Here is a 27979-nt window from a genome sequence, read left to right on the forward strand (position 1 = left end):
TTTTTTTTTTTTTTTTTTTTTTGAGACGGAGTCTCGCTCTGTCACCCAGGCTGGAGTGCAGTGGCGCTATCTCGGCTCAATGCAAGCTCCGCCTCCTGGGTTCACGCCATTCTCCTGCCTCAGCCTCTCTGAGTAGCTGGGACTACAGGCGCCCGCCACCATGCCCGGCTAATTTTTTGTATTTTTAGTAGAGATGGGGTTTCACCATGGTCTCGATCTCCTGACCTCGTGATCCGCCCACCTCGGCCTCCCAATTGTTTGCCTTTTTATAAAAAAAAATTGAGGTAATTGACAAACCATAAAATATGCCCATTTTAAAGTTTATAATTCATTGATTTTTAGTGTATTCACGGCCATGCAACCATCACCTCTATCTGATTCTAAAACATTGTCATTCCCGAAAGAAGCCCTATCCCCGTTAGCAGTCACTCTCCCACTGTCTCTCTCCCAGGCTCCTGGCCCCCACGAGCCCCCATTCTGTCTGTGGATTGGCCTTTTCTGGACGAGCCCCCATTCTGTCTGTGGACTGGCCTGTTCTGGACTTCTGGTATCAGTGGACCCTACGCTGTGGCCGTTGGTGTCTGGCTTCCCTCCCAGCGCGTGCCATTCTTGAGCTTCATCCAGGTTGCAGTGTGGGTCAGGATTGTAGGCCTGTGTGTGGGCAGTTTTCAGTGCCACATGATGCATGTCCTGCCCTGGGCGAGAACGCCTCCACCCCGTGAGCGGTCCTTGGTGGGAGGCGGGGCGAGTGGCGGCCACACGCGTGTGCTGCTTCTAGTGCCCCCCAGCCCTCAGAGGCGGAGACAAAGCCCCTTCCCCGGTCACCGGGAACTGGGCTCTGACCAGCGCTTGCTCTTGGCTGCCACACTGTGATGTCCAGAAGAAGGTTTTGGGCCGGCCGAGCTAACCCTGCCTCTCTTCCTTCGCAGGCCTCCTCGCTGGGGAGGCAGAGTCCTCGCGTGGCCTCCTGCCTCGAGCACAGCCTGTGCCCCGGGGAGCCGGGCTTGCAGACAACAGCAGGTACCTTCCTCCCTCCTCCCCCTGCTCAGGTCCACCAAGGCCTTTGTAGCTGTGAGAGACAGAATGCCTGCTGGGCCTGGCTGAGCTGTGGACTGGCACACTGGCTTCCAGAGTCCAGGGTGTCCCAGCTCCCACCCGTTCAGATGGAGCTGTGGGGCAGAGTGGTCAGGACTCCATCTTCCTGTTCTTTAGCAGGGGCAGGGAGCCCAGGTGACCCAAGACCATCCTCAGAGCCCAGCACCCCCAGCAGAGGACCTGGGCACATGCCTGCACCGAGCTGAGGGCTGCCTCATCTTGCCAGGATGTTGGGAAGGGGTGGCTTGCTGAGGGAGCCGGGGCTGAGAAGGTGGAGGGCGGCGAGACAGGCAGCACCCCGGGTTCCCTGCACCTCCCTGCGCTGCTGCTTGCCCGGTGGGCATCAAGGTCCCATGCCCGCCTGCCAGCCACCTGTGTTGGGCCCAAGGGGAGGAGCTGACGCTGTAGGGCAAGGGTCTCTATGACTGTTCTTTCTTCCCCTGGCTGGGCTCCTTCTGCGGGCCAGGTGTGGGGCTGCATCTCTTTCCGGTATCAAACTAGTCCCCAGAGAAGGTAGTGCCATCCCTGTTTTCCCTCACGTGGCTCCTCCGAGGATACGGTGGTCACTGAGGGTCCGGGCGCACCCAGGCAGCTCCAGGTCATTCCCTCACTCTAATGAGGTGCCTGCCGCCCGGGGTCCTCTGTGCCCTGCAGCTGCATGTTCTGTGCGTGGGCTGTGTGTGGTGCACACCTGTGTGCCCAGCCATACAGGCTGTGTGGCTGCCCTAGAGGCCTCCTGCCCCGGACTCCCAGGCCCTCAGGCCCCCAGCCTTGGGCTACACTGCTGTCTGGATTGATTGAGCCCTAGCTATGTCCTTTGTTTGTTTTAAAACTTGACCAACTGGAGAGTAAACATGAAAGGAATGGTGACACATCCCACTTCTTTTGGGGAAACCCTGGATCTGATGACAGCCGCCAACTATAGGGCCACGTACATTGCGTGGCTTCTTTATGTGGCGCTGCAGACGGAGCTTAACGGACTGGTGTTGTCGAGCCCCCACTGGTGTGGTCCCTGCATGCTCCTTGATGCTGTACTGACCTGTGCAGGTGAGGGTTCAGCGTCACCCCTGTTTCGAGAGTCATGGAGCCCAGTGTGAACCCAGCTCCACTGAGTCCTGCTTCTCCTTCCACCCTAACGAGATGGGTGTTGGTCTCTTTCTAGTCCACTTGCTCCCCAAATCCTCGCAGGCTTCTCTGTGTTCAGGAAGACAAGCAGTCTCTCAGAAAGAGACACCCCCCCCCCAAAAAAAAATCCTCGGAATTTGTATGTGCAGCTCACCAGCCGTGCTTCTGTGTGCATTAGTCGTGGGGTGTCCTGTTGGGTTCCCTCATGAGGCTGATCCTGGCAGCATGCAGAGGGCCTCATCCCTAGGGCTTCTCCAGGCGTCAGTAGTCTCGGCAGGATGGTTGGGACAGGCGAGGCAAGGTGCTCACCTGGCCTGCTGTCTTCTCCGCAGTGGTGTCCATGGGCTCTGGAGACCATCAGTTCAACCTCGCAGAGATCCTGTCACAGAACTACAGTGTTCGGGGGGAGTGCGCGGAGGCCTCGAGGTGCCCAGACAAGCCCAAGGAGGAGCTGGAGAAGGACTTCATCTCCCAGGTACTTGGCCAAGGTGATCCTGCCCCTGTGTTGAGTGGAGCCCTCCGGGGTAAGCCTCATGATTTTTGTGCAGCTCAGATTCCACATTGGTAAGTGCTGAATTGCACATCTTTTTGCAAAGTGCCAGATGCTGTCCTAGGAGCTGAAATTCAGTGGAGACCAGGTCTTTCATGGGGCCCTCTGAGCAGCACGGTGGTCAAGGATTAAGCCAGCTGTTCTGAAATCTTCTGGTCTCAGGACCTGCTTTTTACTCTTAAAAATTATTGAGAGTTTCGGGCTGGGCGCAGTGGCTCACGCTTGTAATCCTAGCACTTTGGGAGGCTGAGGCGGGCGGATCACCTGAGATCAGGAGTTCGAGACCAGCCTGGCCAACGTGGTGAAACCCCATCTCTACTGAGAATACAAAATTGCCTGGCGCGGTGCCTCACACCTGTAATCCCAGCACTTTGGGAGGCCGAGGTGGGCGGATCACGAGGTCAGGAGATCGAGACCATCCTGGCTAACATGGTGAAACCCTGTCTCTACTAAAAATACAAAAACAAAATTAGCCGGGCATGGTGGCAGGCGCCTGTAGTCCCAGCTACCCGGGAGGCTGAGGCGGGAGAATGATGTGAACCCAGGAGGTGGAGCTTGCAGTGAGCTGAGATCCTGCCACTGCACTCCAGCCTGGGTGACACAGCGAGACTCCGTCTCAAAAAAAAAAAAAAAAAAAAAATTATCGAGAGTTTCAAGGAGCTTTGTTAATGTGCTTTATCTATTGCTTTTTTATTACATGAAAAGTTAAAACTGACATTTAAATTGGCCGGATGCAGTGGCTCACGCCTGTAATCCCAGCACTTTGGGAGGCCAAGGTAGGCGGATCACCTGAGGTCAGGAGTTCTAGATCAGGCTGGCCAACATGTTGAAACCCCATCTCTACTAAAAATACAGAAATTAGCCGGGCGTGATGGCAGGCGCCTGTAATCCCAGCACTCAAAGGACTGAGGCAGGAGAATCGCTTGAACCCAGGAGGCGGAGGTTGCAGTGAGCCGAGATCGGGCCATCGCACTCCAGCCTGGGGGACAGAGCAAGACTGTGTCTCAAAAAAAAAAAAAAATTGACATGTAAAAATACTTATTTGCTAACTCATTTTAAAATGAGGTGAGATCGCGCCACTGCAGTCCAGCCTGACTGACACAGCGAGACTCCGTCTCAAAAAAAAAAAAGAATACAAAATTAGCCAGGCGTGGTGGTGCACGTCTGTAGTCCCAGCTACCCAGGAGGCTGAATAAATCAGTTACATGTTAATATAAATATTTTTATGAAAATGAAAACTGTTCCAAAAGAAAAATATTAGAAGAATGAATTTTTAGTTTTCCATGTCTCTTTGAATGTAGAAGCAAATATGAAAATCCAGCTTCTGTCTTTTTATTTCTTTGATATGGAGTCTTGCTCTGTTTCCCAGGCTGGAGTGCAGTGGTGCGATCTCGGCTCACTGCATCCTCCACCTCCTGGGCTCAAGCAATTCTCCTGTCTCAGCCTCCCGAGTAGCTGGGACCACAGATGCGTGCCATCACGCCCGGCAAATTTTTGTATTTTTAGCAGAGATGGGGTTTCACCATGTTGGCCAAGCTGGTCTCAAACTCTTGACCTTGTGATCCGCCCACCTCGGCCTCCCAAAGTGCTGGATTACAGGCGTGAGCCACCGCGCCTGGCTCTAAGGTTCTGTCTTTAAAACATTTATTTATTTTTTTTGAGACCGGATCTCACTCTTGCCTAGGCTGGAGTGCAGTGGTGCAATCATAGTTTACTGCAGCCTCAAACTCCTGGGCTCACGGGATCCTCCTGCCTCAGCCTCCTGAGTAACTGGAACTATAGTCTCACACCACCACGCCTCACTAACTTTTTTATTTTATTTTTTTGTAGAGTTCTTGCTATGTTGCTAGGGTTGGTCTCAAAGTGTTGGCCTCAAACAATTTTTCCACCTAGGCCTCCCAAAGTGCTGGGATTATAGGTGGGAGCCCCAGTACCTGACCAGGTTTATTTTTTTTTTTTTTTTTTCTGGAGACAGAGTCTCGCTCTGTTGCCCAGACTGGAGTGCAGTGGTGCAGTCTGGGCTCACTGCAACCTCTACCTCTCGGGTTCAAGTGATTCTTCTGCCTTAGCCTCCTGAGTAGCTGGGACTACAGGCGCCCACCACCATGCCTGGCTAACTTGTATTTTTAGTAGAGATGAGGTTTTACCATGTTGGCCAGGCTGGTCTCGAACTCCTGACCTCAAGGTGATTCTGCCACCTCGGCCTCCCAAAATGCTTGGATTACAAGCATGAGCCACGCCTGGCCAGTTTCTGTCTTTTAAGGGAGACATTAATCTGTTGTGATAGGCTCTTATGGTTGAAGTACAAATATAGCCTCAGCCAGATCTGTTGTTGAAAAAGGTAGGAGTATTTCACAGCTTTTCAGATAATTGTGGGTATTCTTCTTTGATGCTACAGCAAAACCCATCAAGTGATAGTTTTGTAGAGAGTAGTTGTGGAGTGGAATCTGAGACCGTATCAGTGAACCTCACAGGTCAAGAGGCAGAAAGGTCCATGATCAAGGTCCAGCAGAGTGGGTTGTGGTGCCACCTCTCTTCTTGGCTTGCTGTGTCCTCACATGGTGGACAGAGAACAAGAGGGAGCCTTCTGTTGTTTTTCTTAAAAGGACACTAATCTTGTTGGATCAGGGCCCCACCCTCATGGCCTCCTTGAACCTTAATTACCTCTGTAAAGGCCCCATCTCCAAATATAGTCATGTTGGGGGTTAGGGTTGACTGTAACAGTTAATATCACTACCAGCCTTATCATAAGTGTTTTTTGTTTTTTTTTTGAGACAGAGTCTCGCTGTTGCCCAGGCTGGAGTGCAGTGGCACGATCTCGGCTCACTGCAAGCTCTGCCTCCCAGGTTCATGCCATTCTCCTGCCTCAGCCTCCCGAGTAGCTGGGACTACAGGCGCCTGCCACTTCGCCTGGCTAATTTTTTGTATTTTTTTAGTAGAGATGGGGTTTCATCGTGTTAGCCAGGATGGTCTTGATCTCCTGACCTTGTAATCCACCCGCCTCGACCTTCCAAAGTGCTGGGATTACAGGCGTGAGCCACCGCACCCGGCCTATAAGTTTTTTAAATATTAGAAATTTGGCAAGTTCATGTTGTCAAACCCAAGTTTTTCAAAATCTTGAGTTTTACCATTGCAGCAGTTATGGTCAGCTGTTTGAAGTAACAGCCCCCCTGGCTTGCATACAAGGCAGCGCCTGCCAGGTGCCTGTCTGAGCGGCTATAGTTGGCCAGCATTCTTTCAGGTGAAACGACCAGGAACAGCCTCTTCATCTCACCACTTGTTCCATGCATGTGGTTCCTTGAAGGAACCACCTCACTTTGGTATGCAGCAGGTGCATTCTGCATGCTTCCCATGCCCTCACAGCACATGGAAACATCTGCGCAGGGTGAGACTTAACAAAATGCTCACTTTGTCCAGCACCTTTTTTTTTTTTTTTTTTTTTTTTTTTTGAGACGGAGTCTTGCTCTCGTCACCCAGGCTGGAGTGCAGTAGCACGATCTTGGCTCACTGCAATCTCTGCCTCCTAGGTTCAAGCGATTCTCCCTGGGATTACAGGAACCTACCACCATCCCCAGCTAATTTTTGTATTTTAGTAGAGACGGGGTTTCTCCATGTTCGTTAGGCTGGTCTCAAACTCCTGATCTCGTGATCCACCTGCCTCAGCCTCCCAAAGTGCTGGGATTACAGGCGTGAGCCACCATGCCCGGCTGTCCAGCATCTTCTGAAGTGAAGCTGGGGTGTTTGCTTTTGGTCTGTGAGGAATGTGACACCAGTGACTTGTGGGCAGGGATGCACTGGCTGCAGCTTCCACGGGCACTGGGCTCTTGCCGGCTGCCAATGCTGCACCATCAGTGCAAGCATCAATGAAGCCCAAAACCGAAATCACGGCTAAGTGCTCTTAGGAAAGGGGCTTCACCTTGGGCTACTCTGGAGAGGTCCAGGCAACCCAAGAGCCTCTGGACCACTGTGTCAACCTTCCCGCCTGCATAATCCTGAAGGTAATGGGCATACAGAATCTGTTCTGTCCACGAGGTCCTGTGAGAGAACAAAAGGGGGACTCAGTGTAGATGTTCCGCCTGGGGAAGGGCTGGGACTAGGCTGGGAGGTTTCTATGTGGACTTGAAGCCCCCAGGATGAGTCTGGGCAGGAGCTGGGGTGGAGGGGAGGCCAGTGCTGACATCTTGAGAGAATGAGAGGGAGTGTTCCGGAAGTTGGAAGCTAAAAGTGACCCACAGGGGTCAGGGTGGAGTCTGAGCAGGCAGGACTAGCCTCCGTGGAATAGAGGCTCACACAAGGGAGGACAGAAGGATTTGAAAGCAGCACTGGAGAGCACAACGTTGATAGTTCGCATCTCTTCCTTCTCAGGAATTACATGCCTTATTTCTACTTGTCATATTGCATTGGCTCAGAGCATCAAAACAGTGTTCATTAATCACAGTGCTCTTGTTCCAGATTGTGATGGGGGCTTCTCTGGTTACTCATTTTTGATCCAGTGTGAATTGACAGCTTCTCCATTATATCAATGAGGCATCCATCTGTTTACGTAGTTTTCTTCTTCTTTTTTATTTTTTATTTTAAGACAGATTCTCACTCTGCTGCCCAGGCTGGAGTGCAGTGGTGTGATCTTGGCTCCTCGCAACCTCCGCCTCCCGAGTACAAGTGGTTCTTGTGCTTCAGCTCCTGAGTAGCTGAGACTACAGGCGGGTGCCACCAAGCGCAGCTAATTTTTGTATTTTTAGTGGAGATGGGATTTCGACGTGTTGCCCAGGCTGGTCTCGAACTCCTGGCCTCAAGTGATCTGCCTACTGTAGCCTTCCAAAATGCTAGGGTTACAGGTGTGAACCACTGTGTCTGGCCTGTTTATGTAGTTTTCTGAGGGTTCTTTTTTTTTTTTTTTTTTTTAAATCAGGAATAGATGCCGGATTTTACCAAGTGCCTTTTTCAGATAACTTTTTTCCCCTTTAATATATTGATGTTGAGTTACAATAGTAAATTGCCAGGTGTCACACCATCCTTGTATTCCTGTAATTCACCCTGTGTCGCACCATCCTTGTATTCCTGTAATTCACCCTGTGCAAGGAGGCACTGTGGGCGGGGTGGTGCCCTCTTCCCTGGCCGGTGACCCCTAGGCTCTGGTGCCTCTCTGAGGGATTGTGAAGGAGCTCTTGGATGAAGGACTGGGCCTGAGGTCTGGCTGGGGAGTGCTGCCATGTGGGGAGTTGCTGTGGGTGTGACAGAGTGGCCCTGGTTGTGGCCAATGAGGCTCAGGTAAAGGGACAGGGACAGGAACCCCCACAGCAGTCTCTCCTGATGGGGCGTTGTTCCCTTCCCCAACTCAGAGCAACGACATGCCCTTCGATGAGCTGCTTGCGCTCTATGGCTACGAGGCGTCAGACCCCATTTCAGACCAGGAGAGCGAGGGTGGTGACGTGGCCCCGAACCTCCCAGACATGACCCTGGACAAGGTGAGTAAGGGCCCTTCCTGGAACTGGCTCGCAGCTGAAGGTGGGGGGGCCTGGGGCTGCCTCTCTGCGGGGGTAGTGTTCAGTGAGAGGAGGCACAAAGGTCCCCAGAATAAGCAGAATGTACCTGTGACCACTTCCCTGGGGTTGGAATGGCCATGGGCATGGGGCTGGACCCTAGCCTTAACCCCGGGCCACATGTCATTCTGGCTTGGGTGGGTGGAGGGGCACATCGGGGCCTCCCCACGACTGGTCTCTCTGCCATTCTGTACCCAGAGGTCACAGGTTGAGGCTTGGGTGTTGGGAGCAGGGGAGGGCTGCATTGTAGACGGTTAAAACCAAATGCACAGGCAGAGCAAGAGCCATGCACTCTGGGTGTGTGCCCAGTGGCAGCTCTAACTGTCTCCAGCTCTGGTGGCTGGGTGTGGGCTCCCACGTGTCTCTGTCCCATCCCTGCTCCCCCCACACTGTGCATCCTCTGCAGAATGAGAATAGCAGCCCCATGTGAGCCTCAGGGCGCTCCCAGTGTCTTTACTATTGTTATCATTAGTGGTATTGAGAGATTGTTAAACTGTAAAATGTTCTTTACTTTTTTTTTTTTTTTTTTTAAAGGAACAAATAGCGAAGGATTTGCTTTCAGGGGAAGAAGAGGAAGAGACGCAGTCATCTGCTGACGACCTCACCCCGTCCGTGACCTCCCACGAGGCCTCCGACCTCTTCCCTAACCGGAGTGGATGTAGGTGACTGTCCCCGTACTCCACTGCAGCTAGGCCCCCTGCCAGGCAGTCGTGATGCTTGATGAAGGGTCCTTGGGCTGATGCAGGCCAAGAACTCATCACAGATGAGGGTGTCTGCCTGGCGGGAAGTGTCAGTAGCCCTGGGGGTGCTTTGTTCTCCCCTACGCTGGCCAGTGAGACTGGACTCTCAGAGCGATTTGGTTTAAACAAGTAGGGAACATGTTGGTTCCCCTAGCAGATCCAGGGACAGCATCCCCAGAACCGGCCTCCTTCACAAGCCTCTGTGCTGGGTTTCCTGGGAACTGAGGTCTCGGGGCCCAGAGGTGCAGCAGCCGCATAGAAGGGAAGGCCTCTTTCTTCAAAGGTGCATCCCTGGTCCTGGGTCCTGTGCCCATCTGTGTACCCAGTGTCTGGCCAGAGAGAGGGTCACGGCTTGGGGATCAGGTGGATGGAGAGTGGGAGTGGAGAGAAGGGGTTGTATAGGCTGCAGGCAGTGGAGACCCTGGGAGACCTTGCTCTGTTTTCCCAAAGCTCGTTTCCTGGCTGATGAAGACAGAGAGCCTGGCTCTTCTGCCTCCTCTGACACCGAGGAGGACTCTCTTCCTGCCAACAAATGTAAGAAGGTGCGTGGTTCTGCCCTCTCCCCACCCTGGCATCCCGACTGTGGCTCAGCCGTCTCCCTAACCTGGCATCCCGACTGTGGTTCAGCCATCTCCCCACCCTGGCATCCCGACTGTGGCTCAGCCGTCTCCCCACCCTGGCATCCCGACTGTGGCTCAGCCGTCTCCCCACCCTGGCATCCCGACTGTGGTTCAGCCGTCTCCCCACCCTGGCATCCCGACTGTGGTTCAGCCGTCTCCCTAACCTGGCATCCCGACCGTAGCTCTGCCCTCTCCCCAACCTGGTATCTCAGCCGCAGTAACCGCGGCTGGGTCCTGCTGAGCCCTCTCCCTGGGTTTGTGCCCCTTCTCAGAGGAGAGACGTGCTGCTTGACCCCAGGGTGGGCTGGGACCGGCCACAGGTGCTTTGGACCAGAGCCTGGGCCCCTGCTGCTGACCCAGAGTGTTTGTCCTCCGACATCCTGTCTGGGCCTCTGACAGGCCGGGCGTCAGGACACGGCCTCACCCCTCACACACCCAGGCCTCTGCCTCCCACCCTCAGACCCCAGAACTGGGCATCAGCAGGTAGACGGCACAGATGGGTCTGGGGTCTAGACAGTGGCCCCTCCACGTAAGCCTGCCACAGCATGCTGCAGCCAGCCTCCTGCTCAGCACAGATGGGTCTGGGGTCTGGACAGCGGCCCCTCCACGTAAGCCTGCCACAGCACGCTGCAGCCAGCCTCCCGCCAGGCCTAGATGCTCCTCAGTGTCCTGATTCCCAGGCCCTTGCTTTGCAGGAGATCATGGTGGGACCTCAGTTCCAAGCTGACCTCAGCAACCTGCACTGGAACCGGCACTGTGAGAAGAGTGAGTAGGGCCTGGGGAGAGGAGGCGAAACCCACTTCTGCAGGGGAGCGGCCTGGCTGGACGTCAGATCCTCGGACAGTCTGGTCAGGTCCCCGCCCCGCGTCGCTCACTGGGGCAGCTGAGCCTGTGGCTGGAGGAGGTGGGAGGCTGTCGTGCCTGCAGTGGGCCTGTTGCTGCCTGCCCTGTCAGCCTGTGCAGCCAGAGCCTCAGCAGCCCATCCTTCCCCTGACCCAGCCCTGCCCTGCCCTTGACTCCAGCCGCCTTCCCACAGCCAGGGCCGCTGCATTCGATGGCTCTGTGCCGGGTTAGACGTTCTCCAGAGAGACCTGCCGGGTGCTGCGCTGCACCCCCTGCCTTGCTCCGCCCCCTTCAGGGTGCTCCCTTTCTTGGGCTTGACCTTTGTCTCTTTCCCACTAGAGTTCAGAATCGAGCCTCTCTTGCCCCTTCGAGGCATGGAGTCACGTGCCCGTTGACTTGGGTCTCATTTATCTTGCCCTGGAGCCCTCGCAGGCCCTGGGCCAGTGCTCCTAGCTCGGGAGCCTTCTCCAAGGTGATTCAGTGGCTGAGATGGGTGGTGGGAAGGGACAGGTGCAGCAGAAGTACCGAGTCCAGGGAGACAGACCCTCCGTGAAGAGAAGTCGTCCTCCTGGGGCTGGTGGGAGGTGCCACATGTGAGAAGAGGACGGAGCCAGGAAGGTGCAGCCAAGCTGCTGGGACATCCAGAAGGCAGGGTCAGAGGGGACACATGGGACCCTCACCCAGAAACCCTGGCCTGGAGTCTGTCATCAGGGCCCTTTCCCCACCCTGACTCACCCCCCGTGAGGGTGTCCTGTCCAGAGCAGCCAGGACTTCTTCATCCCATGGGATGCCAGCTGGCCCCTCCCACTGGGTATGACGCCTGTGTCATTCGAGTTGTCTCCGTGGTTGTGTGTGTCTTGTGTGTTCCATTGTGGTCCTTGGTTTGGATGCCGTGGTTGTGTGTGTCTTGTGTATTGCATTGTGGTCCTTGGTTTGGATGCCACATTTGCCCACCCTTTCTGCCATGGGCTGCGGTCATGGTTGGTTCAGCTGTGGGCTGTGAATGCCCTCGTGTGTGTCGTTAGTGGACGTAGGCACTCAGCACTTGATGGACAGCGGGGAGTCGTGTGGGAGGCGTGTGCTTAGGGTGACGCATACTGCTTGAGTTTCTCACTAATGATTTGTGGGAGTTGCTCCACATTCTCGGTGTTTGCCGCTGAGGGTGAATTTGCCTGAATTTTAGCCCTCCTGGTAGATATGGACTCCTGTCCCATTGTGGTTTTAATTGGCATTTCCCTGGTGAGCACCTTTTGCAGGTGTATTGGCCATTTAGATATTCTCTCTTTGCGTGCTCCAAGCTTTCCCCGTTTTGTTATCTTTCCCTTTCTGATTTGTAGTCATTTACATGTTCTGGAAACAAGTCCTTGTGGGCTTTGTGCACTGCCGCTGTTTTCTCCAGTTTGTGATTTGCCCATTGACTCTCTTAGTGATGTCTTTGATTTTAATAAAGTCCAACTTACCAATCTTTATTTGAACAATAATGTGTGTGTGTTCTGCTTACCTCAGGCTCTTGGAGATATTCTTCCACGTTTCTTTCTAGAAGATTTATTGTTTTTCCTTTCACATTTAAGGCTGTGATCCAACTTAGTTTACATTTTGGTGTATGGTGGCCAGGCGCGGTGGCTCACACCTGTAATCCCAGCACTTTGGGAGGCCGAAGTGGGAGGATCACTTGAGGTCAGGAGATTGAGACCACCCTGGCCAACACGGTGAAACCCCGTCTCTACTAAAAATACAAAAAAATTAGCTGGGCGTGGTGGTGGGCGCCTGTAGTCCCAGCTACTCGGGAGGCTGAGGCAGGAGAATGGCATGAACCTGGGAGCGGAGCTTGCAGTGAGCCGAGATCCCACCACTGCACTCCAGCCTGGGCGACAAAGCGAGACTGTCTCAAAAAAAATAAAAAATAAAAATAAAAACAACAAAAGTCCATTGTCTCCTCCACTGAGTTGCAGTGATGCCTTTGTGATAAATCAGGTGCCTGTAAGGTGTGTCTTGTCTCACCCTGAGTCATCGCCACTGTCTCAGTTGTTACAGGTTAGAAGGAAGTCTGAGGTGGTGCAAGTCGTCTAACTTTGTAAGTTTTCATTGCATATCTATATAAGTTTTAAGATTAAAACTTATTTTTTTGGCAACTGACAAGTTTTAATCTTCTTTTTTTTTTTTTTGAGATGGAGTCTTGCTCTGTTGCCCAGGCTGGAGTGCAGTAGCGTAATCTCAGCTCACTGCAAGCTCCGCCTCCCGGGTTCACACCATTCTCCTGCCTCAGCCTCCCGATTAGCTGGGACTACAGGCACACGCCACCACGCCTGGCTAATTTTTGTATTTTTAGCAGAGACGGGGTTTCACCATGTTGGCCAGGCTGATCTCGAACTCCCGACCTCAGGTGATCCGCCTGCCTTGCCCTCCCAAAGTGCTGGGATTACAGGCGTGAGCCACTGTGCCCGGCCCATAAATTGATTTTCAAACGTTAAATTAACTGTGCACGGTGGAATAAATGCGCTTCCTGGCCATGAAGTGTTCTCTCTTGTGTTTGTGTATCACATGAACTCAGTCCTCATTATTTGTGGGTTCTGTACTGGTGAATTGCCTACTTGCTAAAATTTATTTGAAACCCCAAATCAAAACTCGCAACACCTTTATGGTCAGGCGCCAACACATGTGTGTAGAGTGTCAGAGAAGGTGAATTACCTGATGTGCAGTTCCAGCCGAGGTGGGACAAGATGCTGCTCTGTCTTGTCTCTCAGATCTTTTATTGTGAGCAAGTGCCTTTCCTACCTTGTACTTAATGCCATTTTTCACACCGTTGTGCGTTGTGTTGGCTACTTGACAGTTTAAAGTGGCCCCTAAATGTAGTGCTGACGTTCTGTCTAGTGTTCTTAAGTGGAAGAAGGCTGTGATGTGCCTTTCAGAGAAAATTCGAGAAACTCCACTCAGGTGTGAGCTCTGGTGCTGCTGGCCGTGAGTTCAGTGTTAATGAATCCACAAGGCAGATCCAGTGAGACAGTGGTTCCCAACCTTTTTTGGCACCAGGGACTGGTTTCGTGGAAGACAGTTTTTCCACGGTTGTTGGAGTAGGGGGCGTGGTTTCAGGAGGAGACCGTTCCACCTCAGATCATCAGGCATTAGATTCTCATGAGGAGTGTGCAGCCTGCATCCCTGGTGTGTGCAGTTCACGGTGGGATTTGCGCTCCTGTGAGGATCTAATGCCACCACTGATCTGACAGGAGGTGGAGCTCAGGCAGTGATGCTGGCCTGCCTGCCGCTCACCTCCCGCTGTGCGGCCAGTTCCTAACAGGCCACGGACCAGTAGTGGGAACCCCTGCAATAACACATTTTTTTAATTTAAATTTTATTTATTTATTTTTTAATTTAAGTTTTATTTATGTATCTATTTTTAAATTTTAAATTTTATTTATTTATCTATCTATTTAGTTTTTTGGACAAAGTCTTGCTCTGTCGCTCAGGCTGGAGTGCCGTGGTGCGATCTTGGCTCACTGCTACCTCTGCTCCCGGGCTCAAGTGATTCTCATGCTGCAGTCTCCCGAGTAGCTGGGACTACAGATGTGCGCCACCACACACCGGCTAATTTTTTTTTTTTTTTTGTATATTTTGTAGAGACCAGGCTTCATCTTGTTGCCCAGACTGGTCTCAAACTCCTGGCCTCAAGTGATTTGTCCGCCTCAGCCCCCCAGAGTGCCGGGATTACATTCATGAGCCACTGCACCCCGCCTGCAGTAAGGCGTCTTTAAGTGGACATCGGAAACAAGTTGATGTATTGATTAGTTGATGAAAATGCTGTATATCCCCTGGTGCAGTGATTACATGCTCGCCGTGAGCACCTGGACTAATGAAAAATCAACACATATGTATTTAATCCCTTCCCTTCTCAGTTTGATGTGCTCACATTTATGATTTTTGCGTGTGTGTTCCTGGAGGTACTGGCCTGTCCTTTTATTTTTATTTGTCCATGTCTGGTTTTGGTTATGATGCTTTCGTGAATGTGTTTGGAAGTGTGCCTTTTTCCTAACTTCTGGAGGAATTATTCTTTAAGATGTAAGAGGCCAGGAGTGGGGGCTCATGCCTTTAATCCCAGCACTTTGGGAGGCTGAGGTGGGCGGATCACGAGGTCAGGAGTTCGAGAATAGCCTGACCAACATGGTGAAACCCTGTCTCTACTAAAAATACAAAAATTAGCTGAGCATGGTGGCACGCAACTGTAGTCCCAGCTACTAAGGAGACTGAGGCAGGAGAATCACTTGAACCCGGGAGGCCGAGCTTGCAGTGAGCCAAGATTTCACCATTGTACACCAGCCTGGGTGACAGAGCGAGACTTTATGTCAAGAAACAAAAACAAAAACAAAAAGTTTTATCAATTGTATTACTCTTTACAAAGGACTAACTTTAGCCTTGTTCATGTCTGTCTGTTGCTGGATTTCTGTTTTTTACTTTTTTTGTGTGTGTGTGACAGGGTCTCGCTCTATTGCCCAGGCTGGAGTTCAGTAGTGCAATATTGACTCACTGGAAACTCTGCCTCCAAGGTTCAAACGGTTCTCCTGCCGCAGCCTCCTGAGTAGCTGGGACTACAGGCACCCGCCACCACGCCCAGCTAATTTTTGTATTTTTAGTAGAGACGGGGTTTCACCGTGTTGGCCAGGCAGGTCTCGAACTCCTGACCTCAGGTGATCCGCCCACCTTGGCCTCCCAAAGAACTGAGATTACAGGCATGAGCCAGTGCCCAGCCTTTTTACTGATTTTTTTTTTTTTTGAGTCGGAGTCTCGCCTGTGGCCCAGGTTGGAGTGCATGGCGTGATCTCGGCACACTGCAAGTTCCGCCTCCTGGGTTCACGCCGTTGTTCTGCCTCAGCCTCCCGAGTAGCTGGGACTACAGGCGCCCGCCACCACGTCCGGCTAGTTTTTTGTATTTTTTAGTAGAGACGGGGTTTCACCGTGTTAGCCAGGATGGTCTCGATCTCTTGACCTCGTGATCTGCACGCCTTGGCCTCCCAAAGTGCTGGGATTACAGGCGTGAGCCACCGCGCCCGGCCTCCTTTTACCGATTTTTAATTGAATTACACTATTGTCAGAAAACATACTCTGTGATTTCAGTTCTTTGTAATTAGTTGCACCTCGCTTTATGACCAGTATTTGATCTGTTTTGGTAAATGTTGTACGTGTTTGAAAAGAGTGTGTTGTGCCATTGTTGGGTGGAATTTTCCGTGTATTCCCTTGGATCTGTTGGGTAATTGTTGTTCACATCATCTGTATTCTCACTTAAATTGTTTGGCTGCTTGTTCTATTTACTGAATTGTTAATGACCCCTCTGATTGTGGATTGTCTATTTCCCCTTTCTAATTCTGTCCATTTTTACTTCACATTGCAGCTTTATCATTAAGTGCATACACGTTAAGATTGCTTTGTCTTTGTGTTGAGTTGTTTGTTTTACCATGATGGCATGTCTCTTTGTAGTGATTCTTCTTACCGTAAGTAAGTACTTAATCTACCATCAGTGTGACCACGGCAGCTTTTTGTTGATTTGTTTAGTGTTTGCATGTTTTTTTCCCATTCTTTTTACCTTTCTAGATTCCTATATTTGAAGTGTATTTGTTTAAATGGCACATGTTTAAATCTTGCTTTTTGAGACCGACTCTCTGGAGTGCAATGGCATAATCTCTACTCACGGCAGCCTCCGCCTCCCGGGTTCAAGCAATTCTTCCCTCTCAGCCTCCCAAGTAGCTGCAATTACAGGCGTCCGCCGCCATGCCCAGCTAATTTTTGTATTTTTAGTAGAGATGGGGTTTCACCATGTTGGCCAGGCTGGTCTCAATCTCTAGACCTCGAGTGACCTGTCCACTTCTGCCTCCCAATGTCCTGGGATTATAGGTGTGAGCCACTGTGTCCGACCTAGATCTTAATTTTTAATTGTCTGAGAAAATCATTGTCTTTTAATAGACTTTTTAGTCCATTTACATTTTTTAGATCACTCGTATGTCATGTAATTATGAAACAATTGTGTAATGCCACTGTCTTGCTCTTTGCTTTCTGTGTGTTCCATCTGTTGTTTTTTGTTTGTTTGTTTTTGTTTTTATTTTTCGAGACAGAGTCTCACTCTTGTTGCCCAGGCTGGAGTGCAGTGATGTGATCTTACTTCACTGCAGCCTCCACCTCCTGGGTTCAAGTGATTCTCCTACCTTAGCCTCCCAAGTAGCTGGGACTACAGGCATCCGCCACCACGCCTGGCTAATTTTGCATTTTTATTTTATTTATTTATTTATTTACTGACTTTTTCTGAGGCAGTGTCTCGCTCTGTCCCCCAGGCTGGAGTCAGTGGCACCATCTCGGCTCACTGCAAGCTCTGCCTCCCGGGTTCACGCCATTCTCCTGCCTCAGCTTCCTGAGTAGCTGGGACTGCAGGCGCCCGCCATGACGCCTGGCTAATTTTTGTATTTTTAGTAGAGGCGGGGTTTCACCATGTTAGCCAGGATGGTCTCGATCTCCTGACCTTGTGATCCGCCTGCCTCGGCCTCCCCAAGTGCTGGGATTACAGGCGTGAGCCACCGCACCTGACTTAATTTTGTATTTTTAGTAGAGACGGGGTGTCTCCATGTTGGTCAGGATGGTCTCGATCTCCTAACCTTGTGATCCACCCACCTCGGCCTCCCGAAGTGCTGGGATTACAGGTGTGAGCCACCGGACCTGGCCTGTTCTTTGTTTTTTAATTTTTTTATATCTTCTTTTTGATTAATTAAATAGGTTTATTTCATCCTCCTGTTTCAGCTTATAAGTTTTAGCTTTAGTGCTTTAGAGGTTACAACATGAATTATTGACTTACCACAGTCTACATTTTTTTTTTGAGACAGAGTCTTGCTCTGTTGCCCAGGCTGGAGTACTGTGGTGTGATCTCGGCTCACTGCAACCTCCACCTCCTGGGCTCAAGTGATTCTCCTGCCTCAGCCTCCCAAGTAGCTGGGACTACGGGCACATGCCACTATCCCCAGCTAATTTTTGTGTTTTTAGTAGAGATGAGGTTTTACTGTGTTAGCCATGCTGGTCTTGAACTCCTGACCTCCAGTGACCTCAGCTTCCCAAAGTGCTGACGTTACAGGAGTGAGCCACCACACTGGGCCTCACAGCTTGAAATAAGTACGTTCTAGTTCCCCTACAATGCCAGAAACAGTTTAACTCAATTTACCTGCCCCCTGCCTTTTGTGTTATCTTTAATTCTACATATTGACCGTGCGAGGTGGCTCACGCCTATAATCCCAACACTTTGGGAGGCCCGAGGCAGGCAGATTGCCTGAGGTCAGGAATTTGAGACCAGCCTGGCCAACACGGTGAAACCCCGTCTCTACTAACAATACAAAAATTAGCCAGGCGTGGTGGCGGGCGCCTGTTGTCCCAGCTACTCGGGAGGCTGAGGCAGGAGAATCGCTTGAATCCGGGAGATGGAGGTTGCAGTGAGCCGAGATCGCACCACTGTACTCCAGCCTGGGGGACAGAGCAAGACTCCATCTCCAAAAAAAAAAAAAAACTACATATGACAAGATTATAACGTTGTTTTAAACAGTGAACCTACTTTATTTATCCACATGTTTCCTCCAACTTCCATTTGGGATCATTCCCTTCAGCCTGAAGAACTTCCTTCGTAACAGGCCTTGTGCTTTCTTTCAGCATTTTTTTGTCTGAAAAGCCCGTATTTTTGCTTTCGTTCTTTAAAGCATATTTTCATGGCATGTTTTTCCACACTTGAACAGTTTGATTCCATTGCGTTTTCGCTGTCGTCGTTTCTGTTGAGAAGTCAGAGGACGGAAATCATCATGCCCTTTTCTCTCCTAAGATCTGTTTCCTTTCCTTTATTTTTTTGAACCAGTTTGACTCTGATGTGCCTGTGCACACATCTTTGTGTGTCCTTGTATTTATCCTGAGTTTCCTAGCTCTGTGGGTTGGTATCAGTCATCAGTTTTGAAGAATTCTTGGCTGTTATCTCTTCAGATTTTGTGCTGCCTCCTTCTTTGCTTTTTCTGTGACTCATTTACACGTATCTTAGAGGTTGCTTCACTGTCTTATACCTACCCTAAACTGTGTTCTTTCTTTGTAGACTTTAGTTTTGGTCTTTTAAACATTGGTTTCCTTTTGATTCCACTAATTGTGTTTTGTGCTGTGTTCAGGCTGCTGGTAAAAAAGCTGTTGAGTGGGTCCGTTTGGGTATTGTATTTTCCGATCCTGGAAGGTCCTTGAGATTCTTTTCTATAAATTTCAGGTCTCTGCTGAGACTCTCCGGCTTTTTGTCCATTTCCTTAACATATTAATCCTAGTTGGATTGAAGTCTTCGTCTGCTGACTCTTAACATCGGCTGTGTGTAGACCTGCTTTGCTGTCTGATGTTTTCTTGTTTGTTTATTTGTTTGAGACGGAGTCTTGCTCTTGTCGCCCAGGCTGGAGTGCAGTGGCACGATCTTTGCTCACTGCAACCTCTGCCTCTAGGGTTCAAGTGATTCTCCTCCCTCAGCCTCCCGAGTAGCTGAGATTACAGGCGCCCACCACCACGCCCGGCTAATTTTTGTATTTTTAGTAGAGCTGGGGTTTCGCCATGTTTGCCAGGCTGGTCTCGAACTCCTGACCTCAGGTGATCCTCCCGCCTCAGCCTCCCAAAGTGCTGGGATGATAGGAGTGAGCTCTCACATCGGGTTAACGTTTTTCCCTCGTGTTTTCCCACTCTTCACATGCTAGGCCGTACGTGGTGTTCTTTTTCTCCGGAGATGGTCTGCTCTTTTCTTGGAGACCACCTCGGTCCACGCAGGGCTCAGGTGTCGCCTGTGGAGATGGAGAAAGGTGGCTGTGGTGTCTGCCTGTTTTCCTCACGGCCATGAGGACCAGGAGAGGCCCCCGCTCGGTGGGGCCCAGCACCAGCCTGGGAGCTTGTGACCGCGTCAGCCCCCGGCAGTGGTGACTCCGTGTGGAGCTGTTTTCCCCAGGGCGTTTTTCACTTTTCTTCCCCTGCGCTGGTTTTGTGTTTTATTTGTTGGTTTGCTTTGTTTTCCTGGATAATCGAGAGGTGCTGGCACTTGAGCCTTGCCAGACCTGGCCCTGAACTCTCCCCTGCCTCGTCCCCAGTCACGTCCCTCCCCACAGCTGGAGGCTGCGTCCCTCTGCCGAAAGCCCATTGCATCTGAGGTCGTGGACTTTCCCCCCTCTATGAGCACATCCGCCACCCACACCAGCTCCCGGGGGCAGGATGTGTCCCCAGCGGTGATGCACCTTCTGGCCGTGGCTCTTCAGATCCCAGGGTTAGGGCGCGACGGTGCCTGTGGGAGCTCCTGCTTGTCCATGGGGCCCAAGTCTCAGCTGCCTCTCTCCAGAGTCGGGGGCCTCCTTGCTGCTCCCTCAGGCCTCTGCATTTCAGGTGCTCTTGTAGCTGTGCAGCCTGAAGCCAGCCTCACCTCACTGGGCTCACTACTTAGAACCCCCTCCGCAGAGTCCTTGCTCAGAATTCCCCTGCCCCAGATCTAGGCTGCCCACAGCTTCCTCCGACCCCTCGGCTGGATCAGGCGCCCTTGCTAATCGCTCATGGCTCCCTGCACTTGGTCGTTGGGATACAGGCCTGTGTCTGGTGCCCAGAGCCTGCTCTGGACCCCCTCGGTCGTTGAATTGAGCACAGCAGCACCAAGCCCAGGAGGAGCGCAGCGATGGTGGCCCAGGGCTTGGGAAAGGGAGGGCGGACAGTGCCTCCTCCCTGTCGGGCTGAGATGGCTGCTCTGCTTGTCCTGGCATGTGTGGGTGCAGATTGGGTTCCTGCAGCGTGACCTTTGCCCTCTGCTTGTGCAGTCTACGAAAACGAAGACCAGCTGCTCTGGGACCCCGGCGTCCTCCCTGAGAGGGAGGTGGAGGAGTTCCTGTACAGGGCGGTGAAGCGGCGTTGGCACGAGATGGCCGGGCCTCAGCTCCCAGAGGGAGAAGCCGTGAAAGACAGTGAGCAGGTGGGGGCTGCCATGCCGGGGACAGAGGGGCTGAGGGCTGCGGCGGCGTGGGCCAGAGCTCACACCCCAGTGCCTCCAGGGGCCAGGCAGAGCAGACGGGAGGGCAGGGGTCACGTGTGCAGGGGCCTGGGCACTGGAACAGCTACTCAGGTCAGAAGGGGGCCAATTAAAACCACGTATCAGGGAGGAGGTGTAGACACCTCTGGGTATCTGCAAGGGGATGTAGACACCCCTGATGTCACTTCCTGGATAGAGGTGTAGGTGGCCCTGACCTCGCCCAGGAGGGTGGTGTGGACGGCCCTTGATGCCACTCCCTGGATGGTATAGACAGTTCTTACTGTCGGCTCCCAGGCTGAGCCCATGGGAAGAACCAACACGTCCTCTCCCCAGGCGCTGTACGAGTTGGTGAAATGCAACTTCAATGTGGAGGAGGCCCTGCGAAGGCTGCGGTTCAACGTGAAGGTGATCCGAGGTGAGCAGCGGCCCGGGCCTTTCTTCCGCTGCGGCCCCACCCTGGGCACCGCTGACCAGTCTCCCCGGCCGTTTTTGCAGATGGGCTCTGTGCTTGGAGTGAAGAGGAGTGCAGGAACTTTGAGCACGGCTTCCGTGTGCATGGGAAGAACTTTCACCTGATCCAGGCCAACAAGGTGCGGATCCACTGCCGGGCTCTACCGGGGGCTTCTCAATCTGGGGAGGGGCTCAGGGTCGGCAGGCACACAGCACACGGCCGACGGGAGGCCTGAAGCCCCGTGTCCCGTGTCCGCCTCCTCACCGTGTGCCCATTGCTGGCTTCTGCAGTTTCTGCTACTGACATCTGTGGGCCCCTTTCCTGTCCCCACAAGAAAAAGGCTCTGGTTTTGGGAAAGAATGTGCCAAAAGCTGAATTCTAGTAGTTGTTTCTGCCTCACATTCCACCCCAGGCCCCTGGGCACCTCATCTTCATGTCTGTGTCCTCTGAGCAGAGCCCACTGGCTCAGTGTCCAGCATTGGCCCCACAGCAGAACCCCTTACACCTGGGGACCAGGGGTCTCCTGGTTCCCTCCTCCAGGGACCCAGGTCCTTCTGCCACCTGGGACAAACCCTCCGACAGGCAGGTGCTGCCAAGTGCCGGAGCCTTCTGCCCTTCCTTAGACCTTCCCCACGTCGTCTGTGGGTCTCTGCATGTCTGCAGCAGTGCCCTCTGCCCTGTGGCTTCTTGAGTGGTAACTTCCAAGCCAGCCTTTTGGCAGTCAGACATGTCTGGCTGAAAACCTTCCCGTGGCTCTGACCAGTGGCTTCTCCGCCTCTGTCCACGCCCCGGTTGGGCACTGAGTCCCTTCAGGACCAGCGGCCTGTGGCCTTCTTGTTGCTGAGCCTTGCTTCTGCCTCATGTCCTGGGACGGTGCTCCATTTGGGGCCCGACGTCTTCCACTGAAGGGCTTGGGTGAGGAGGCGCCTGCCTGGGGCTGGTTGTACCGCCCAGGACGTTGCTCAGGTGACTGCGCGACGCCGTGCGCAGGAGCCGTGGACTGTCCTTGTCAGACTCCAGCGCCACGTGGTGTTTTGATTGGAGACGGCTGGGGGAGGTGTGGCTGCAGTGTGGTGCTCCTGGGCTACACTTGGAGCCCCTGTCAAGTTTCTATAGCTCCAGACCGTTTCTACAGCTCCGGGCCGTGTTTCTGGAGCTCCGGGCCGTGTTTCTGGACTCCTGGCCGTGTTTCTGGAGCTCCGGGCCGTGTTTGTGGACTCCTGGCCGTGTTTCTGGACTCCGGGCCGTGTTTGTGGACTCCCGGCCGTGTTTCTGGACTCCGGGCCGTGTTTCTGGAGCTCCGGGCCGTGTTTCTGGACTCCCGGCCGTGTTTCTGGACTCTGGGCCGTGTTTCTGGACTCCGGGCCGTGTTTCTACAGCGCCGGGCCGTGTTTCTGGAGCTCCGGGCCGTGTTTCTGGACTCCGGGCCGTGTTTCTACAGCTCCGGCCGTGTGTCTGGAGTTCCGGGCCGTGTTTCTGGAGCTCCAGGCCGTGTTTCTGGACTCCTGGCCGTGTTTCTGGAGCTCCGGGCCGTGTTTCTGGAGCTCTGGGCCGTGTTTCTGGACTCCGGGCCGTGTTTCTAGAGCTCCGGCCGTGTTTCTGGAGCTCCGGGCCGTGTTTCTGGACTCCGGGCCGTGTTTCTACAGCTCCAGGCTGTGTTTTTGTAACTCCCCGCATGTTTCTGGAGCCCTGGGTAGGTCCTGGCCCAGCTAGGAAGGGCTGTGTGTAGCCAGCACACGTTGGTCAGCCTGCTGTCTGGAATGGGACAGGGAGCCAGTGCGTATTTCAGCCTGGCCCTTCACCGAAGAGCTCCCTCATGATGTGCGTTTGAGGTTTGCCCTGTGGAGAGGTTGTCTCGGTCTCATCCCCAGGCAGGACCCCACGTTGTTCTCGCAGCGGTGAGCACTGGGCATCCTCGTTCTGGGTGGCGGGGGTCTTTTCCGCCATCACCAGCAGTGGCCACAGCCTCAAGCTGTCTGTGGGATGGGCCCCCCGGGTGGAGAACCTGGAGGTGTTGCCAGGTGTGCGCCCAGCTCTGTGCCAGGTGCCACATGGAACGCACTTGCTGTGTGTCCCTTCTCGTCTCCCTGAAGCCTTATGTGCATGTGTGTTTGGCCTTTATGTGCTATGTTGTGAATTTTGAGTCGGGTTCACAGAACCCCTGTGTCTTCCGTGGTGTCCTCTGTGCACTTGGGAAGCATTCGCTGGGCCCTGGAGGGATGTGTTTGGCGGGAAAGCAGGCGCCGCGGGCTTGTGCCTCTTCATCCTGGGGCAGGGGCTCAGTCCAGGAGTCTGTGGACCCGGGGTTGTCACTCCCACTCCCACCCCGGGCCTGTGAGAAGCAGGCAGATGAGGTAGATGCAATTGGCCCATGGCTCATGGTCTGGGATAGGGTGGGTGAGCAGTAGACAGGGGCCTGGAGGGTCCGTTTGTCTGGCTGATGCTACAGAAGGGAAAGAGGGGTCTCAAGCCAGGAGCTGGGGGGCTCTGAGGGGGCTTGAAACAGGAGGCAGTGCCGCAGTGCTCCAAGCCCCCGTTCCCCGTGGTGGGCATAGCCTGTGGGCCTGTTAGGGTCATGGGTCGGGGGGTCTTGCGTTATCCGAGAGTGGTGGGTGCTGTGCTCCTTCTGTGCTGTGCTGGGGTCCCAGGACGTCCTGGGATGGTGGTGCAGGTGCCGGGGCTGGGCAGCCGGGGACAGAGATGGCTCCTGACCCCTCCCCGCAGGTGCGCACACGGTCAGTGGGCGAGTGTGTCGAGTACTACTACCTGTGGAAGAAGTCGGAACGCTACGACTACTTCGCCCAGCAGACGCGGCTGGGCCGGAGGAAGTACGTCCCGTCCGGAACCACGTGCGTGCGGCGCTCCCCAGCAGTAACGACGGGCGGCCACCCCGCCGGGGGTGGGCACACGGGCACCTGGGCGGCACCTCCCGGGTGGGGGCGTCCGTCCTGTCTGCTGCCCCTCATGGCGCCGTCTCCCCACAGGGACACAGACCAGGACCTGGATGGCAGCGACCCCGATGGCCCCGGCCGTCCGCGCCCGGAGCAGGACACCCTGACTGGGATGCGTACAGGTGAGGCTTGGGGGGTATCCCCTGCCCTGGGGGCGGCCACGGGGCTGGAGCCGTGAGTGAGGCCCGGTGGAGCCTCTCCTGCCTGGCGCCCTGTGCTGGGCCAGCCTTGCCAGGAGGAGTGGGCGTCTGGGTGACGGAGGGCAGCCGCCCGATTTGGATGCCGCTCTGTGCACCTGGCTGGGAGAGGGGAGGGCGGGGATGACGCTTACCCTCTGGGCTTGCTGGAGGGGTGCATGTGGCCCCACCGCTGGGGAGCCCCATATGGTGAGGTTGGGTATTTACCAGGCCTCAGTCTCCGGGGAAGGCCTGCCTGCCCCCGGGTGGGGACTTAGCCCGTCACCAGGACGCTGAGGAAGGACAGGGTGTCCGGAGCCGTCGCCAGGATCTTGCACCTGAGGCCATGACGGAGCACAGCAGGGCCTCGGGTGGGACCGCGTCTGATGGTGGTGTCTGACGTGGTGTCCGATGGTGGAGACCCACACGGGGAGGGTGCAAAGGAGGATCCTTTGCTTTCTGGCTCTGTGTTTAGATGGTTGAGTCTGGGAGGGTCCCCCTTTCCAGAATCTGGTTGTTTCCATGGTTTGTTTGCCAAAGGGTGTCCACCTCGGCTACTTCCTAGAATTGTGGTGAGGCCCCGTGCGCTGCCTGTGGGAACAAAACTTCTACAGATCCTGTATTAACCCTCGCAGTGCCCCCCGGCATTGTTTACACTGAAGTCTGTATATTTCACAGACCCTGTATTTACCCTCGCAGTGCCCCCGGCATTGTTTACACCTGTGTCTGCTGTATTCTGCTCTTCTTAAAGATGTGGGTTGTGACCCACTCAGTTGATTTTATGAACTAAAATCAACTTCTAAAGCCGAGGCCCTTAACCTGGGGGCTCACACATTTCAGTGTAACTGGTTTCTTTTGTATTTGTGTGGAAGCTTTCCTGGGGAGGGATCCACAGGCTTTGCTGGACCCAGCAAGGTTAGGCAGGAGCCTGCACAGGAGCCACGGCTGTGGGCAGGCCCCACCCTCTGTTGCATTCTCTGTCACAGACTCACTGAGCGTGGATGGCACGGCCGGTGGTCTCGATGAGCCTGGAGTGGCCTCTGATGGACTCCCATCCTCGGAGCCAGGGCCGTGTTCCTTCCAGCAGCTGGATGAGCCCCCCGCTGTACCCCTGTCCCGTCGGCCCCCAGCCCTGGCCGACCCAGCCTCATACCCGCCGGCCGTCACTGCTCCGGAGCCAGACGCCAGCCCAAGGCTGGCCGTGGACTTCGCCCTGCCCAAGGAGCTGCCCCTCATCTCCGGCCACGTGGACCTGAGCGGGGATCCGGAGGAGACTGTGGCCCCTGCACAGGTGGCTTTGTCGGTCACTGAGTTTGGACTCATCGGCATTGGGGATGTGAACCCCTTCCTGGCCGCCCACCCCACGTGCCCGGCCCCCGGGCTACACTCGGAGCCCCTGTCACAGTGAGTGCCACCCCATGCCCGGAACCTCCGCAACACTCCACCGGAGGTCCCCGCAGCCCTCAGGCTGAGCTGAAGAGAGTGGGAGGCATTTGCCCCAAGGACGCAAGGACAGTGTGGCTCCACAAGCAGGCTCTCAGTGTTTCTTTAGGTTTATTCTTTACTTTTACGTATTTTTTGACTGGAGAATACATTCATGTGGTCCACATTCTCCACAAATGGGGGCAGGTGCCAGGCTATCCCACCCCTGCTCCAGCCACCAGCTCCCCCCAGGGCACCCTGGGCGCTGCTGCCATAGGTTGTGGGGGAGGTAAGGCTGGGAGTCTCGAGTCCAGCGCTCAGCACTGGGCTGTGCAGGCACGTGGGGCCGCACTGACACTCTTTGCGTCTCTCTTGGTCTCTCCCCTGCAGCTGTAACGTGATGACCTGCTGACTCCTGGCCGCGGGCGGCGTATGCGGCCCAGACTGGACTTAGTGCTGCCGCTGGGCCCGCCTCTCAGTCTTCCTGACCCCTTCCCCACCCCCTGGGCCTTGGGGTAGCACCTCCTTCTGCTTCAGAACACGTCAGGACTGGGGTGAGGTGGCTGGGCCGTGAGCCCCTGTCCACACAGACTGGACCCATGGCCACATCCCACGCTGTCAGCGCCCGGCACTGCCACCCGGGTCCAGGCTGCTGCCTGCACGTGGGATCCATCGGGCAGCCGGGCACAGAAAAGACCCGGCCCTTGGGACACAGGGCAGAGCCGGCCACCTGGTCCCTTCCAGCCAGCAGAGGCGAGGGAAGGCGTCACTGCCCCGGCGGGGAGACGGGCAGCACGCCCCGCCCCGCACCAGCAGCCTCCCCCGGGGCGCCCTCACTCCCTGCTTGGCTCCGTCTCTCCGCACCCGGCAGGGTTAGGGCGCCCCAGCCCTGGGGTCGTCGTGGGCAGCTGCTACTCAGTGCCAACCCCGTGGGGCACAGAGCCATATACCTCGCTGTCCGGCCCCCACCCAGCCTCACCGTCCCACCCCACTGTCTCCACTTCAGGAAAAGCCGCACTTTACACCCCCACCTGCCTCTTCCCCCTCCATCCCTGCTCCCCGATCCTGAGTGGTTGGGGTGGGGTCCCTCAGCAACCCCAGGTGTGGGTTTGAGGAGACAGGTGATTTACACCCCCCTTTGCTGTCCTTCCCCGGTACCAAGGCAGGGAGCCTCCGGAGGAGCCGGCCCTGCTGGCCACTCAGGGGCCAGACTCCAGCCTGTTTCCCCAGCCCTGCAGGTCTTCCTTCTGTGGGAAGCTTCCCAGGGAGAGGGCTCAGAGTCCTGGTCCCCCTCCTCCCCGGCCCCCTCATTCGTTTCTGTTTCTGTTTACACGTTGGAGTGGGGTCCTCCGTGGGCGGCGGCGCGCCCTGCCCCGGGTGCCGTCCAGCCTCTTGTGCTCGAGCGCCTTTCCGAGTGGGACTCGACCATCCCTCACCCCACCAAGGACCACACTGTGAAGTGATAACTGCCTTGAACCCCCCTTTGCTGTTTTATTTATTAAACGATTTGAAGCCCGGGTGCCTTGTGGTGGATCGGGTGGGGGCTGGGGCGGCAGGTGTCCTCGTCCTCTCACTTGGGGGCCTGCATGTCTGTTGGAGGATCCGGGATAAGTTGTGAGCAACACAGGTGAGGGGTTGCACCGGGGGCATGACCTGGTGGCCTACGTATTGTTCACGTCAGTAAGGGAATTGTGGCCACGATGACGGGATGTGAGGAGGACCCACGTCTGGGTAGAGTTGGTTGGGGCAGCCTCCTAGAAGTGACATGTAAGCTGAAACATGAAGGAGAATGGGCCTCCTTTGCTGAAAGTTTGCCGAGAGGCCTGGCGGGCATGACAGCAGATGCAGAGGACAGAGGCCTGGGTCTCCAGGAGAAGCTGAGGGCACAGAGGGCAGAGGCTGGGCGGGGTGGGGACAGTAGGTCATGAGGCCAGTTTTGTTCTTGGTGTGGAAGCCACTTGAGGTCTGCATTTTTTTTGTTTGTTTTGCTTTTTTTTTTTGTTAGACGGAGTCTCACACTGTCACCAGGCTGGAGTGCAGCGCCATGATCTCGGCTCACTGCAAGCTCCGCCTCCCGAGTTCACGTGATTCTCCTGCCTCAGCCTCCCGAGTAGCTGGGATTACAGGCGCCCGCCACCACGTCCAGCTGATTTTTGTATTTTTTGTAGAGATGGGGTTTCCCCTTATTGGCCAGGATGATCTCAATCTCTTGACCTCTTGTCCTCCTGTCTCGGCCTCCCAAGGTGCTGGGATTACAGGCACGAGCCACTGTGCCCGGCTGAGGTCTGCATTTTTAATAGCGCCCTGCAGGGACAGTGCAGGCTGGCTGGGTTGCATATTGTCCACATCAGTGAGGGAAATGTGGGCATGCATGGTGATGGGATATGAGGAGGGCCGGCCCCTAGCTGGGAGGTGACTGGCCCGGCCTCAGGGACC

The 27979-nt window shown here is 54.5% G+C and overlaps 1 protein-coding gene across 5 annotated transcripts in view; it reads left to right on the forward strand.

The window, feature by feature from the left end:
* Window positions 1-27060, forward strand: part of LOC116463967 (mesoderm induction early response protein 2-like) — a 35414-nt gene extending 8354 nt beyond the window's left edge. For 3 of the 5 annotated variants that reach the window (XM_032147260.2, XM_058434938.1, XM_032147262.2), the window contains exons 2-14: window positions 930-1020; window positions 2553-2695; window positions 8110-8235; window positions 8845-8968; window positions 9501-9592; window positions 10366-10435; window positions 20335-20486; window positions 20877-20958; window positions 21039-21133; window positions 23719-23843; window positions 23979-24067; window positions 25108-25525; window positions 25934-27060. In XM_032147260.2, coding sequence (XP_032003151.1) covers window positions 930-1020; window positions 2553-2695; window positions 8110-8235; window positions 8845-8968; window positions 9501-9592; window positions 10366-10435; window positions 20335-20486; window positions 20877-20958; window positions 21039-21133; window positions 23719-23843; window positions 23979-24067; window positions 25108-25525; window positions 25934-25955 — 1629 coding nt within the window. In that variant the 3' untranslated portion in view covers window positions 25956-27060. The remainder of the gene's footprint in view (window positions 1-929; window positions 1021-2552; window positions 2696-8109; window positions 8236-8844; window positions 8969-9500; window positions 9593-10365; window positions 10436-20334; window positions 20487-20876; window positions 20959-21038; window positions 21134-23718; window positions 23844-23978; window positions 24068-25107; window positions 25526-25933) is intronic. The other 2 variants (XM_058434939.1, XM_058434940.1) reach the window with 2 other exon arrangements.
* Window positions 27061-27979: the final 919 nt, after the last annotated feature.

Source organism: Hylobates moloch, unplaced genomic scaffold (assembly GCF_009828535.3).
Source record: "Hylobates moloch isolate HMO894 unplaced genomic scaffold, HMol_V3 SCAFFOLD_105, whole genome shotgun sequence".
Lineage (NCBI taxonomy): Eukaryota > Metazoa > Chordata > Mammalia > Primates > Hylobatidae > Hylobates > Hylobates moloch.